The following is a 14846-nucleotide window of genomic DNA, read 5'->3' as shown; positions in this document are numbered from 1 at the left end:
TTCTCATTCAACAACAGGACAACAATCCTTCCATAAAAAGTTACTAGTAAAATGTTAATACACAGAATGTATCCCTAATTTATTATTATAGTAGTTTTATGTCCAAACAAAAAAAATCAGGAAGATAGCTTAAGTATACAGAAAGCTCAGTAAGAGCTGTAACCACACAGGGTCAAACTTTTAGCTTTAGGACTTTGCCAACAATTCCAAAAAGTGACATGGATGGCAGCATACCATTTCCCTGTGTGCTGCTTGGTGCATCCTTGGCTATGTGAATCTGCCTTGTGTAATGCATTTGAGATACCTGTATCATTTGCATGACCATGTTTTTAATGCCACTTCTCTTTTTGGATGCTTTCATCGAATACAAAGACACAAAAGCAATTCCTCATCAAGGTAGCATTCATGTATCTGAAAAAATGAACAGAAATGTTACAGATGCTGTGTCTAAAATTTTTTTTTATGTAGAATAGACATGCTCCATCATAGTGGTTTTATGACTGTGAAAAGTAGATGCATTCTTGGCCTTTGACAAGTGCAACGGATGGTAGATGGTACAAGGGTAGAAGTGAACCTAATCCGAACCAGGTTTCCAGAGACGTGAATATTGAGAGACCGTAAAATTAACCAGGACAGAACCTGACAGACAGAAAACACAACAAACAACAAAAAAGGGCCTGTAAGTTTTTTTTATTTACCAAAGAAGAAGTGTAGTTTGCAGGTTTTAGAACTTATGTTCATTCAAAAGCAGGAGCAGGTGCTGATATGAGAACCATCAACGAATAGCACACATGCATAAACATTTTAACAAACTTTGGGTCCACCTGTAAACTCCTGACCTGATTAACTCTGAGATGGGAAACACAAGTTTTGGTTCCCAAACTTTAACCGATCAGTTATTTCAATAAACTCCAAGAATTCATAAAATGAAAAAAAAAAAGACTGATCACTGCTCAGTGTCTTATATGTCTAAAGTTTCCTACAGATATATGACTGCTACACTAATGCAGGGTAAATGATTCATTGTGGAGGAACTGCTGACAACCTGACAGCTGCCTTAATGTCAGTGCAGTCAGTCCTATAAAGAAGGAGAATGTACAGATTTTATTTTGACCTGATCTGTCTTTTTTCTGAAATGGAAAACCCAGTTTCCGTCATCTCTATGTGAACAAACTCAGAGTTTTTAACCAAACAAGCTGAACCACAACATACAACAGAGAAAGGAACAGTTGAGGTTTCCAGCAATCCCCAGTGATTTATTACCAAATATACATTCATTTGAATAAATAAATTCCAGAATCTAACATTGTAGTGTTCCCTTGACTTTGAACATGTTTCAGCAACAATGCAAAATGAACTCGCTCTTTAAGAGACTCATTAACTTTTATTCAAAAGAAAAATAAAATGCATTTCAGTGGTTGTGGCCACTTTACTTCATTCTTCTCTTTTTGTGGTAGCTCTTTATAAAAAGCTCCAAAGATAGAAAGCTTTAAGTAAATTTACTTAAAGGACATTTCCTTACAGTGAGTACTCAGATCTTGCTTTAGGACAAACTTTTCAATAACATGGTACTATTGACATCACACATTTTGGCTTCAAACTAAAACTCAGCCTAAAAAATGTGGCTCAAATGAAAATTGAACAAAAGGTCAAGTTAAATCAAATAAACGTACGTAACTCACCAAAGCAATATTCAGACCAAAGAGATGGATGTTGTTGGAACTTGTTCTCATTCACAGGGCTGGTGTGGCTGTTATTGTTGTAAAAGGAGCCATTTGGCTCTTCTGATATAATACTAATATCAGATAATCTTGACTGCTCACAACACTGATATTAATAATCACTTACACAGTCTGGAAATCCAAGCAGAGCCGTTCACACCTCAGATCTAGCACTCTGTTTGAAATGTAGAATCAGAGTTTCTTCAGCTTCAAGTACCCGACTCTGAGGAAGATTTACAGTCACTTGGCTGTGAATCGCATTTTGGTACCCGGCCTCTGGCCCTCTGGCTCCGGGTAGATAGTTCTGAAGGTCAAGTTGATGCGTGGGCCCCTGTCATGGTACTCTTTAGCCACTTGATGCTGGTGGGAACAGAGAGACTCATAAGCAACATATTTAAAAGTTACACTACATTTTTATGAAAGAATAAATGAGCAATTAACAATCTTGGGCAAGTATTGCTCTATTAAGTTTCTATTAATGGGCAACATCTACAAATTTTCCACTAGAATCAAAAGAAAGAAATGTATGAATAGCCATGAGCTAGGCCAGCTATATTTTGTTCTATGTAGAAAAAAAGAGTGTAAAGTGATAATAGACAAATCTGAGAAAACAAACGAACAACAACACAAGTATGCAGTCCGGAGAAACACCATCAGACATGGAAAAGTCCGATTTATTCACCTGTGCAAAGCCAGCACTACTACCTTTTGCACAAGAAAATAATGGCCTTCATACATTTTGTGCAGCTTGTGGACTCAACGACACACACAAGTGGCAGAAACACCACTACACCTCCATCAAAATCTGAGAAGGAGGTGCAAGGTTTGCTTATACACAACAGTGTGAAAAGAAAAAAAGAGCTACGTAAACACAGAATGATTCCTGTATCCATTTTCAAACACGTGAAGTACTTTAGCAGGACTGATGGGTTTAGTTAAATATTTAGCCACCACTTCTAAACCTTGCTCCGTGAACCAGATGGTTTTGTTAGGCCAACCATGACTGCAATAATGGAGATAGAATTAATGTCTGAAGTGATCTTTTTCTTGAAAGAGAGTAATGAAGCCCCTGTTAAGTTACTCAGGAGGGTGTCGTCATAAAACACCTGTGACCTTATCCTCTCCTTCTTTCAGCTCAAACCTTTTTCATCTCCTTGCCCCAACTTGTATCTCTCACTCTCTCACCTCACTTAGTTTTTAGTAAGTGAACATTGTGTAGTGGAAAGTTGAGGATAGCTCCATTTGGAGCCCGTCCTGATTTATATCAGTGGTATTGTTTTGATCATTGAATTCCTCTAGCGGTGGACAAAACTTGTTTAAATTTGCTTATGTAATAAACCGTTTTATATATGTACAGTCAGGTGGAATTTTTTTTCTCCACACAACTCTGTATAGTCCAGTGAAAATATGAAAGTGTCCTTATTGCTTTCATAGGAATTAAGAGCCAAGTGTGAGCGTCTCTCCAAGCGTCTATGTTTTGCTATGCATCCTTGAACAAAGTTTAAAAAGATACCTAAACAGCATGGCCCATTTTACCTGCTCTGCAAACAGATTTGGCCATAATGAAATTCAAGCAGCTGTAATATGCTGTAATAACTCATTCTCATACCTGAGTGTGATCCAGTTATTTTCAACAGAACCCAGCTACTCTCTCTGTTACATACACAAGAGCCTTGCACTCATATAAATCTGGCTGCTCTGACTTTGATCGTAAAAAAAAAGAAAAGAAAAGAAAGAAGACTCTCATTAGGTTGAAGCCTTACTCTTCTCTCCAGGCCTCTCCATTCATCCTTGTTACTGGTTGTCCAGGCAAGAGGAACCTGACTGCCTTCACCACACATCTATATGCTCACATGGTGAGTCAGAAGCACTAACACTCCTCTATCGCACAACAGCGAGGAGACTATTCAGTGTGAATGTCCAGTGTTTCATTAGAAGTGTTTTTTTCAAGGTTGCTGTTTTAATAATAACTTAGTTTGTGCAAGAAAGATAATTTACAAAAGCATCACAGTACAAAACTATCTATGTAAAACAGGCTGAAAAGAACCTTAAAAACAAACTATCAGTGTTCTTCTGTTATCATCTGAAGATGTATGTTGTTCATTTTGACAGTAAATATAGTATAATGGATAAAATCATTGTTACCAAGCAGGTTAATTAGGTCCAACAGCTAAGCCAAACATTGAAGTAATAATATGTGAGTTTTATATTTTCATTTTTCTGCACTTTATCCTTACAAATGGAACACAGGAACCAACTCATAATATGTGTATAGTTGATTTCTAATATGTAATGTGAGTTAGCTAACAAATAAATCTGGCAACGTGTAGTGCAGGGGTATCGAACTCCAGGCCTCAGGGGCCTGTGTCCTGCAGGTTTTAGATCTCACCCTGGGTCAACACACCTGAATCAAATGATGAGTTCATTAGCAGCTTCTGGAGAACTTCAAGACATGCTTAACCATTTATATCAGCTGTTTTGGATCAAGGACAAATCTAAAACCTGCAGGAAACTGGCCCTTGAGACACCCCTGGTGTAGTGCGAATGACCCGGCACCTTAATTTCTGCCTGAATCTATCCTGTAGCTGGACTCTCTTTGAATAAAGCTTTGGTCATACTCACTGAAGACCCAGCAGCTTAGTAGCGATTACTATTACACTCACACTCACTTTTTGATGACAAAGTTTACATCACTCAGCCCTAAGCAAACCTTAGCGGGCTTGGAGAGCGTAATCAAGGCTTAACTTTATTGCCTGCCTGGTGGAGCCTACCTGCCAGTCGTCCTGTGTGGCTCCTTCCATCAGCAGAAGTGTGCCATGACTCAGAGGAATCCGAATCCGCTCCACGTAAGTGTAGTCACCCTTCTCCTCCTAAAGGACAAAAACACACAGTGCAGTCCAAAGGTTAATCTTCAGTCTATATGCAAACACCTAATGCTGATGCTTTGCTTCACACAGTTTGCAAAGCATCTCATTTTTTTGGGCATTGAATGTGAAATGTGTCCATTAATCTGCTTCACTCTTCCTCCCAAGTTGTACTGTTTCCTGAGGCAGATCAAATGTGTCCATCTAACTTTAATGCACAAGGAGATTACTTCTGATTGGATCACTTCCCAACTCGTCTTGCCTTTCTTCACAAGTTAAGTTAGTTGTGAGACGATCTCATCTTACCAGAATACTTTCATCTTGTTTTTATTATAGTTAAGAATGAAACCCAGTGAGCTAACTCACCGGTGGAGGCTGCTTGCGGAGACTGAAGACTCTGGTGTCGCCCAGACTAAGAGAAGCAATAGTTGGCTTGGGACCCAATGAGGCTTCGTCGTCACTGTGCCAGCCAATGCTGTCATGGCCATCCCGATACAAGTTACACAACAGGGAGTTGAAGCTACATCCAGTCGCATGCTCCACTGCCTTGCAAAGGTTTACCAGCAATGGATGCCACTTGGAGGAAAAAGCAAGAACAATACGCAGAGTTCAGCAAATGAATGTATGACAAAAGGATAGAAAAACAGAATGATGAATGAGGAAAATGAAAGACTCAATGTTAAAATAATATAACAAAAGCAAATATTTCACTCTGTTTAGATCAATTTTTATTCTCCCTACAATTAGACTACAAACCAAAGACTTTGCCAGAGATTGTGTGAAAAAAAAAAATTCTGTCACATTTTTGTTACAGTTGTCAAACCTGCATGTTTGCAGCCATTGTGGAGCGAGCATAGGTATATGGGAGCTCTCCATACCAGCAGGTCAGCCTGGGTTCCTCGTATGCTTCACCTGGACCAGAATACACGCACACATCCAAACAGATCAGGAAATTGCCCAGATTAAACAAGAGACAAAAGTTTTTTTTGGTATTGCACAGTGGGGGACACATTTCTGTGAATATTTAAAATCTGCTGATATTTGATACCCAGTCTTAGTGCACACACACACAAAAAAATAACGTGGTTATTTGAAAGCTTAAATAAAAGAGCTGTGCTAGTATTTCCGGGTTAATAACAGAAATTTTATCTGATGCACACTGTACCGGGCCCCTACGGTCCCTCCTGCATGTGGTTGGTCCACAGGAAATGTGTCCATGTGGCTCTTTTGAGCTGAGCCTGACCAGCACTGCAGGCTAATTCCCAACCATCAGATGCTCATTGACAAGGCCCACCCTTGGGTCTGGCTCCGTTAACCCTAATCTGAGTGTGGTACACTGGCCCACTGGTTTTTCCTACATAAAGGTCTTGTGAATCGCACTTCGTCTGTCCCTTCATCTAGAACCAATTTGCCTTGGGAGACCCTACCAGGGACAAAATGCCCTAACAATATGGGACCTAGGATCACCAGAGTACACAAACCCCTCCACCACAATGATGTGGTGATTTGTGGAGGCAATCAGGTGGCAGTCAAAAGCGGGGGACTTGGCGGTCTGATTCAAACTTGCTGAAACGGGCTTTGGGTATATGGAACACCACCTCCCATGAACACGAAGAAGTCTAAGCTACCGCTTCAGGTGGAGAGATACTGGCTAGATATGGTAAGGCTTGCCTGAACACACAATTACAACCAGTCTCCTGGAGAGGGGATGGATTCTGTTTCACTCTGGAGTTGCACCTTAGTGAGAGGCAGGGGTGGGTACACTTGTAGAAACAAGCTTCCATAGCGTGGCTTTGCTCAGCTCTAGGGATAGAGTGGGGGGCTCGGCCCTTCAAGAGTGTCTTGGAGTAGAGCTGCTGATCCTCCACATCTAAAGGAGCCATTTGAGATGGGCATCTGACCAGGATGCCTTATGGGTACCTTATAGGTGAGGGAGAAGGCAGACCCAGGAGACACTGGAGAGATTACACCTCTTGGCTGGCTTGGGAACATCTTGGTATTCTCCCTAAAGAGCTGTAGGATGTGGCCAGAAAGAGGGAGGTCTGGGTGTTTCTGTTTAGACTGATGTCCACAACAACCCAGACCCAGATAAACTGCAGAAATGGATGGATTGGTCTTTTGAGTATAAAACACTCAACCACTCAAACCCCAATCCAGACCTCTGCCTGTGGACAGTTTCATAGAGTAAACCATCAAATCAATCTCTATATTGCGTCAGTAATTTGATGAAGGCAATTCAGTCAGGGCAGAAAACTGACAAATTTGTTCTTACTGGATTTTCTTTCAGTGTCTAACAAACATGTACAATAATCGCCTGTTTTGTCACTGGTTTTCTAACAGGGGTCACGTAAACATCTAAATCCAATTTCTCTGTCTTCCTCTGTGGGTCTGAGTGTACCTCCCTTTCTTGGGAAACCAATAGTTCTCTTCCAAGAAACAATTTTTTGCCTTCGGTGTATTTTGGCCAGCCGTCTGGTATCAGAATACGGTGAAACCAAAACAAACTGCTTGAGCAGCCATTGCTTTTTATGGTGCTGAATTATTACATTATTACATTATTATTTATCAACTCTCAAATGCCAGAAAGATAAGCAAAAGCCAAACCCATTCAAAGTATCCATTTCAAAGTTGTGAGACCAAATGATCGGAAAAACTGAGTCAGTGCATTTAAAGGTTGTTTTAAAGCAGGGCAGGATAAATGAAGGAGTGGTGATACATTAAAGAGCCAGCCACCACTTCTTTTTCCACTCTTCCTTAACCCAAACATTGATGATTTCACACCCTGTGTCTGTGGTGAGTGTTTGGAAATCATGACCACTTGTCTTCATCATTCTGTTTGTTTGCTGTGTAGCTACTGCAGAATTGCACAAAAGATGGACAAGAGCCAGCTGAGAGAAAAGGACGATTGTGAGGCAAAGTCTGGCTTCATCTCAGCACATTCCCCTGTATATCGTCTGTCACCGTATATGGAATACAATGTGAGTGTTCTCAGTGTCAGCTTTTTTTTCAAAATAAAGTTCATACACAAATTACCACATGAGCAAGGCACCTAGTTGGATTTGGAAAACTTTGCATTAAAAAGCTATAATTTTAAAAAAAAGAGTATATTAAACAATTACCCAAATCTATTGCCAACAAAAAGTATTCTGTTATTCTGGGCGATTGTGGCTCAAGAGTTGGGAGTTCGCCTTGTAATCGGAAGGTTGCCGGTTCGAGCCCCGGCTTGGACAGTCTCGGTCGTTGTGTCCTTGGGCAAGACACTTCACCCGTTGCCAGGGTGGCGCCAGTGTCCGGCAGCCTCGCCTCTGTCAGTGCGCCCCAGGGTGGCTGTGGCTACAATGTAGCTTGCTATCGCCAGTGTGTGAATGTGTGTGTGAATGGGTGGATGACTGGATATGTAAAGCGCTTTGGGGTCCTTAGGGACTAGTAAAAAGCGCTATATAAATACAGGCCATTTACCATTTTACCATTTATTATTTAGAGATCTTTAAGTACTTTTAAAATACATGTACCAAAAACTGTTTTAAAAGGTCACCACTGCACATACATGAAACAGGAACAAACCTGAATCCAACAGCAAACTTCCTGCAGTGGGGAATCCTTCTTCACGCTCCTCTCTACAAACCACAAACTCACATTTCACCTAGTTTACACTGTTAAGAAACCAGTGCTCACCTTGTCTGTAGTTGGTCTTTTGGGACCATGGAAGCTCTGCAAGCAGCTTACTGAACATCCAGTCGGCCTCTTCTGGGGAGAGAAATCCAGGCAGCAGCCGCAGCCTCGACAGATGAAAGATAAATAGACACAGACTAAATCCCCATAAACATAAAGTAAGAGTATACAGTATGTACTTTACCCTGGTTTTCTAAGAGTTTAAAGTCTGGGCATTCCAATTATTTCTGTAAGGCATAAAATTCCTCCTTAACAATATGAACGTGTAACCTTAAATACACAGGGAAAAGGCTCTTGTGTAAAATAGTAAAATTTTTCAACATCCAGATCAAATAGCAAAATCAAATGACTGACAGTTACTTTTGGTTTATTATCCACTACAACCATTCTGTTAAGCTCACAAAATGACCTGCTAAAATTCAAACTGAACCTCGGTAACAAAATACAGACTACAATAACATTGTCTCTCTGTAAATCAGATTTTTCTAATAACAATAAAATCAAAATTGACATGCTAAAAATCTATGTGAAAATAGCCTAATTGTACCTTCCACTATATAATAAAGCACAAGTTATGAAATATACTTAATTATTAAAAACAAAGCTCATTTTATGTGTTTTACTGGGGACCATAAAGTAAAAAGCATGACTTTTATTAAGAAAAAGCATATATATTATGCGACCACTGCCACCTAGTGGATTTAAAACTCAGGCACTGATTTGTGCAATGTTCAATAAACACACATTCAGCTATTTTCCATTTAATTGTTTTTTACACACCTGGACACCCCTGATGGTCCATGGCTGATCTCAAAATCACCTGCCTGTCTGACCAGAACAAAATGAATCACGTTAAAAGTATGTAGTAGAGATGGACCGATCCGATATTACGTATCGGTATCGGTCCGATACTGACCTAAATTACTGGATCGGATATCGGAGAAAAATAAAAAATGTAATCCGATCCATTAAATATCACGAAAGCACCTCGCAAAACTTGCAACACGCCGTAACTCGCCTCAGAACGTTAGCAGTCGGAGCAGTATGCATCACGTGATAGAGCAGCTGTGGCATGCCGGACCTGTCGGTGGTCTGGATAGCATGTGGAGCTTCTCTAGCAACCTGGCATTTCATCTCCGACAAAGTTATCCCCGAGAGAAGTAAAGCAAGTGTGTAAGTCCATCTCTGAATGTTTGTAAAGCATTCCCACGTTAAGCTTAACAAGCGACTGCCTCTCGCTCTCCGGCTGCTACTTCAATCGTGAAACTGCTTAAATGATCAGCTGATCGGCTTTTCTGTCGCCAGTCCGTGTCTCTAGTTTGCTTTTGGCCCACTTTGCACCAGAAAGAGGAAACCAGCGGCTGAACAACAGCAGAACGTTTAAGCTTGATAAGCTGTTGTTAGAATTTATTTAATATTTCTTTCTACACCAGGATCTTTTTCTACGTAGCTGACGGCTGGTAACTGTGCAGGGGCGGATCTAGCAAAGTTTAGCCAGGGGGGCCGATAGGGCATGAACAGGGAAAAGGGGGCACAAAGACATACTTTTCTTTCTTATTCTCATTTAAAATGTCGAGCTTTTAATAAATAATTATCTGACACCCAAAGTTTTAATTTGATGTAAAATGAATAGAAGTCAATTACTGTATATAGTGACTATTAAGTCTAATATATACCCTAGTAAGCTATAGTACTTTTTACTTTGGGAAGGTACCATCTGTGCAGTCTGCAATTCTGTTGAAGAAAGATGTTGAATCTATTTAATATTTCTTGAAAAATAATTGATTTCTGTGCATTTTTTTTCACACTGCATCAAATTAAGGTTGATTACGTCGATTAAGCATCATGAGGTGGCGCGTGAGGGGTGGTTCCTTATTTTTTATTTATTTATGTTTGTTGTTGCTGGGAGTTGGAACCCTATTAGTTAGGTTGCTTAATATTTACGCTAAGTACTCTTTAAAATACTAGAATAGGGAGGATGGTGTAGGTCTAAGTTTATTAGATTGATCAGTATTGCTGAACTATGAAATATTTTTTTTGTATACAGGTATAACAGAATAGCTTTAGTGTAGTTGTTGTTTTAAACTTGAGTATGAACTTGCAGACTTGCAAAATGCAGCAAGATATTTTAAAAAACAGTTTTGTTGATTAAAAAACACTATATCGGATTCATATCGGTATCGGCAGATATCCAAATTTATGATATCGGTATCGGTATCGGACATAAAAAAGTGGTATCGTGCCATCTCTAGTATGTAGTAGAGGACTCACTAAGCCACCTTAAAAATTGTGTGATTAAAAACGTTATCTGTCATAAAAACAAATCTGTGGAAGTAAAGATTGAAATTAGTAACTTACTCTATCATCTTCTCTGGTGGCACATCTCTAATTGGCTGCAATAAAGGAAAAAAAAATAAAAAGTAGTATCCTCACATTCATTTTTATTGGCAGCAAAGACTCATTTTGACTTCTTCACGTGGACAGTCTACCTGGGAGGGCTGGAGAAACTCAAAGGTTTTAGTTGTTTTCTGAGGCCCAAAACCCCAAGAACCAGAGGCCACGTTGGCATTTTTGGATTCATTGCAATTTGGGCCTGCACCTGTTTAAAAAAACAGAATAAAAATCTTGTTTCCTACGTAAATGTCAGCCCAATTTATCACACTTATTTAAACACATAACTGTATTTCATAAGAGAGGAAGAAAATTCCTTATATATATATATTTTTTATCTACCTCTATGAATGACCTGAGCTGGCAAAAGCATGCAAATCCTGCATTTCACAGTACACACTACACTTTGATTTACCTGTTGGACTTGAGTGTTTTGGCAGTCGTTTCGCCCAGCAGCCCTGAACTCTGGCACGCTGACGCTTATCTGACATCACATCAAGTCTATGATGTGAGAAAGAAGAGAAACAGATTCATTCACAACTATAGGATTTCTTTATTTGAACACAGAAACTGGCTCTGTACACGCCATATCATAAAAAGGAATTCACACAAACTGACACTAGGGAAGAATCGAGAACAGTTCCTAACTAAGAACCAGTTCTAGATTATCTTAGCTACCTGACTCTAATCTCAAGCTTATCAAGCTTTTTAGTCAATGCTGGCATGTTTTTTTTGACAGCTGTACATTGCAAAACGGGAATGTCAAACATTTGACAGTGGAACGTTTTCACGCATGTGAGCCTTTATTCTATTCAGCAGTTTCAACACTGTGAGATAATGAGACAAAAACAAATCATGAAGAGTCAATATCAGAACTGATAAAGATCTTTTACAACCAGAAGTATTTGGACAATATTCTCCCACCTGTACAACACCACACTGGAGTTCAGTTCATCTATCAAGATTTCCTTCTTTAATTCAAGGGGCTTAACAAAAATACAGCATTAAAAATTTAGGAGTTATAGCTTTTTAAATGTTTTTCGTATATATAGCCCCCCAAAATTAATTGGATAAATTAATACAATTGTAAACATAAGGACTGTTTTTAATACTGCTTTATAGTTAATGACTGTCTTAAATCTAGAACCCACAGCCTTTGAGAGCCACCTTCAATTGCTGCTTGGTTGTGGGTCTCCCAGTCTTCACCTTTGTCATCAGTAATTTAAAGTTTCCTCCAAGTGTCAGGTGACTGACTAACTCAGCTTTTGAAGAATATTTAATTTCTTTTCCTTGAAAAACTCTTGGGTTGCTTTTGCGGGTTATTTTGGCTCATCATACATTTGCAAGTCCTGACCAGTTTTGCCGCATTTGGCTGAACATGAGCAGAGAGTATAGTCCTGTACACTTCACAATTCATCTTGCTATATGTACCAGCAGTCACATTAACAATAAACACTAGTGACCCGGTTACAGTGGCAACCATACGTGCCCACACAATAACATTATCTCCACAATGTTTTACAGATAATGTGTTATGCTTATAATCGTGAGTTATTTCTCTTCTTCTGTTCCCGTCATTCTGGTTAAGATTGCTTTTATGTGTTCGCAGAATTTTTTTTAGCTTAAGTGTGAAAGCTGTTTTAGATGTTTTCGGACAAAGCCTGATCTTGTTTTTACGTGTAACCAGTGATTTACACCTTGTTGTAAATTTACATTCATGAAGGTGACTCTGGACTGTAGACTCTAAGTACACCATTGACTGAGATCCATAGACCTACCTCTGTGAGAATTTTCTACACTTGCATCACTCTTTCACACCACATATTGAGAGTTCCAGAATAAAGACATCATATGCAAGCAAGGAAACAACTCCAGAAATGTTATCTTCTTAGTCCATCATGAGATGAGAGAACAGACTTCACCTGGCCCTGAAACTGCTTATCATCCATTTGTCCAATTACCTTTTAACCTCTGAGCAACTTTGTATAAAAAATGGCTGTAATTTCTGTATAGTTACCACAATCCAAAAAATCTAAATTTCAATCACGTCTTCATAATTTTATTTAAAATCCACTCTGCCACTATCCAAATACTACTCTATAAGTCGAACGGAGAATGGCACTCCTACTAATGTCTTATCAATGTCTACCCCTGCATGCAGTTTTTTTCCCTTTATGTGAGTGCGTGGAGTGCTGCTCAGATCTGCAGTCCTTTGTGATGCGTAATCAGATGTTGTGAGTTATATATTTTGTTCGAGTGGTAGTTGTACTACGTTCTTTTCCCTCTGTGCCTAATGAAAAGCACAATTTTTTGGATTTGTCGTAGAATCTTAAGGTTTCTGAGAATAAAATATGCAGCCATCAAATTGAACAAAGCAGCTTTTAATAAATTGTTCGATAATTAAACGAAATAATTTCTGTCCCTTTTAGTTAAAGGATAATTTCGATAGTAAACTGGCTATTCTTAACTGAAATACTTGATTAGCTTGGTGCTCAGTATACGTAACAAAAAGTTACTTTAAATAACACTTTTTAAATGTCATACTTCGTAAGAAAATACCAGGACTAACTAATGTTGGGAAAAAAAACTTGAATGACTTACCCAAGTGGTCGCTAAAGCATATCTACAGAACTAAGAGAAGATGTTTTTTTTTTTTAATTTAAGCTGTAGCGCTGTTAGCCATGGCAAGAGTGTAACAGGGAAAATAAATCCTACCTGGAACCGAGATGTGAAACTATAGTTCCGTCTCTAGCTCTCCTCTCTCCCGCTCTTTTTTTAAAATATATTTTTAGCACAATTTAATGTGAACTATGTCACGAATAAAACTAATAATACATTTTTGTAGAACACATAAAAAGTGAACGTATATTAACACATGGACACAATGAACGTTTCTAGACAGTGAGAATTAACAATTTAAATAAATCATTTTAATTAGTGACCATCATTCATTAGAATATCCAAATGGTGCAGGTGAAGGCAAGACAGTTGTCAATTAATAAGCTTCCCTTTTCAAGCTTAATAAGATTGGGCTTCAAAATGTTTTTAGGATAAGGCTTGATTAGGGGACTATGCTTTAGGCATTAGACTTTCCAGGATATTCTGAGCCTGTCCACTTTTCATTCTCCTTACAGGGATTCCCGTTGCATGCCTCCAACAGATCCGTGTTCCTGAACTTAAGTTACTGGCACATGATTTTTCCAGGGTCCATTCTTTCCTCTAATCATATTAAGAATTTGCTCATAGGGAGCACATATTTGGTAATATGATTGTAGGATTTCTCTTTGTAATATTATTTAACAATTGCTAATAACTTGTTATTTAGTGCTATATAATTAAACTGAATTTCCCCAAGTCTGGAAATTAAATTTGCTACATCAAGAAATAAAGACTTTTATATTGTGATTTCTTATCACAGATTTTTAAAGTCGTTAAAAATCTGCAAGACCAAACACCAGGCAAGAGCTAAACCAGGCTAAAGCTTTTATTAACAAACAGTAGAAAAGACAAGTTGCAATCGGCAAGATAAATGTAAACAGTGCATTTTGATGTAAATATTCCAGTTTGGATCTCTACGAAATGAATGGCGCTAGAAAAGCCACTTAGTTGAGGTACAGCTCAATATGGGGGACTGATTTGGGAAATAAAGAGAAACAGTTCCCCCATTTTCACAGCCAACATTTGGTGTCATGTGAACCAGTCTTCATGTAAAAAAAATGTTCCACTTTGTCATTTCAACTCTAACTGGATGTAAATTTGCCACACAATTAATGATCTATCCAACATAATCAGATAAAAAAAAAAAAAAAAAAAAAAAAAAAAAAAAAACAGTGGAAAAAACAGACAAACAAAAAAACAAAATAACAACAAAAAACTGATTAGAGTAGTAAGAAAAAGAACAATTCAGTAGTTCCTTTGGACGTAGCACCAGTTAACATCCTTTCATAATAAATGGAACCATTAAGCACCCGTTCACAAAATCAGACCATTTCCATCATTAATGCCAGAAGAAAGGCAGTTAACCATCAGATGCTTTGGCTTACAACAAATATTACACTGATGCAATTAAAAACCCACCACAAAGTGTCATTTTAAACATTCAATCAGAAAAAAAAAAAAAGAAAGAAAGAAAAGGAGGCAACATAAGATGAGCTCAGTGGTGCAAATAAACTGGCACAACAGAAAGCAGGCACTGCCA

At 38.6% G+C, this 14846-nt stretch overlaps 1 protein-coding gene across 2 annotated transcripts; it reads right to left on the bottom strand.

The window, feature by feature from the left end:
* Nucleotides 1–441: 441 nt before the first annotated feature.
* On the bottom strand, nt 442–13364 carry alkbh3 (alkB homolog 3, alpha-ketoglutarate dependent dioxygenase). 2 transcript variants are annotated; one of them, XR_013910073.1, is made up of 11 exons: nt 13250–13364; nt 11064–11149; nt 10747–10856; nt 10616–10650; nt 9038–9085; nt 8261–8364; nt 5409–5497; nt 4952–5161; nt 4493–4591; nt 1849–2081; nt 442–639 (listed from the first exon to the last, which is right to left on the bottom strand). XR_013910073.1 is itself a non-coding variant. In XM_026175144.2 (10 exons), exons 2-10 carry the CDS (start codon nt 11137–11139, stop codon nt 1962–1964), a joined length of 891 nt encoding a protein of 296 aa, XP_026030929.1. In that variant the 5' UTR covers nt 11140–11149; nt 13250–13364; the 3' UTR covers nt 675–1961. The 2 variants fall into 2 exon arrangements, 1 of the variants encoding a protein (XP_026030929.1); XM_026175144.2 differs by lacking the exon at nt 442–639 and having other exon boundaries at nt 675–2081.
* Nucleotides 13365–14846: the final 1482 nt, after the last annotated feature.

Source organism: Astatotilapia calliptera, chromosome 7 (assembly GCF_964374335.1).
Source record: "Astatotilapia calliptera chromosome 7, fAstCal68.1, whole genome shotgun sequence".
Classification (NCBI taxonomy): Eukaryota; Metazoa; Chordata; class Actinopteri; order Cichliformes; family Cichlidae; genus Astatotilapia; species Astatotilapia calliptera.
This window is presented reverse-complemented; position numbering and strand designations above follow the sequence as displayed.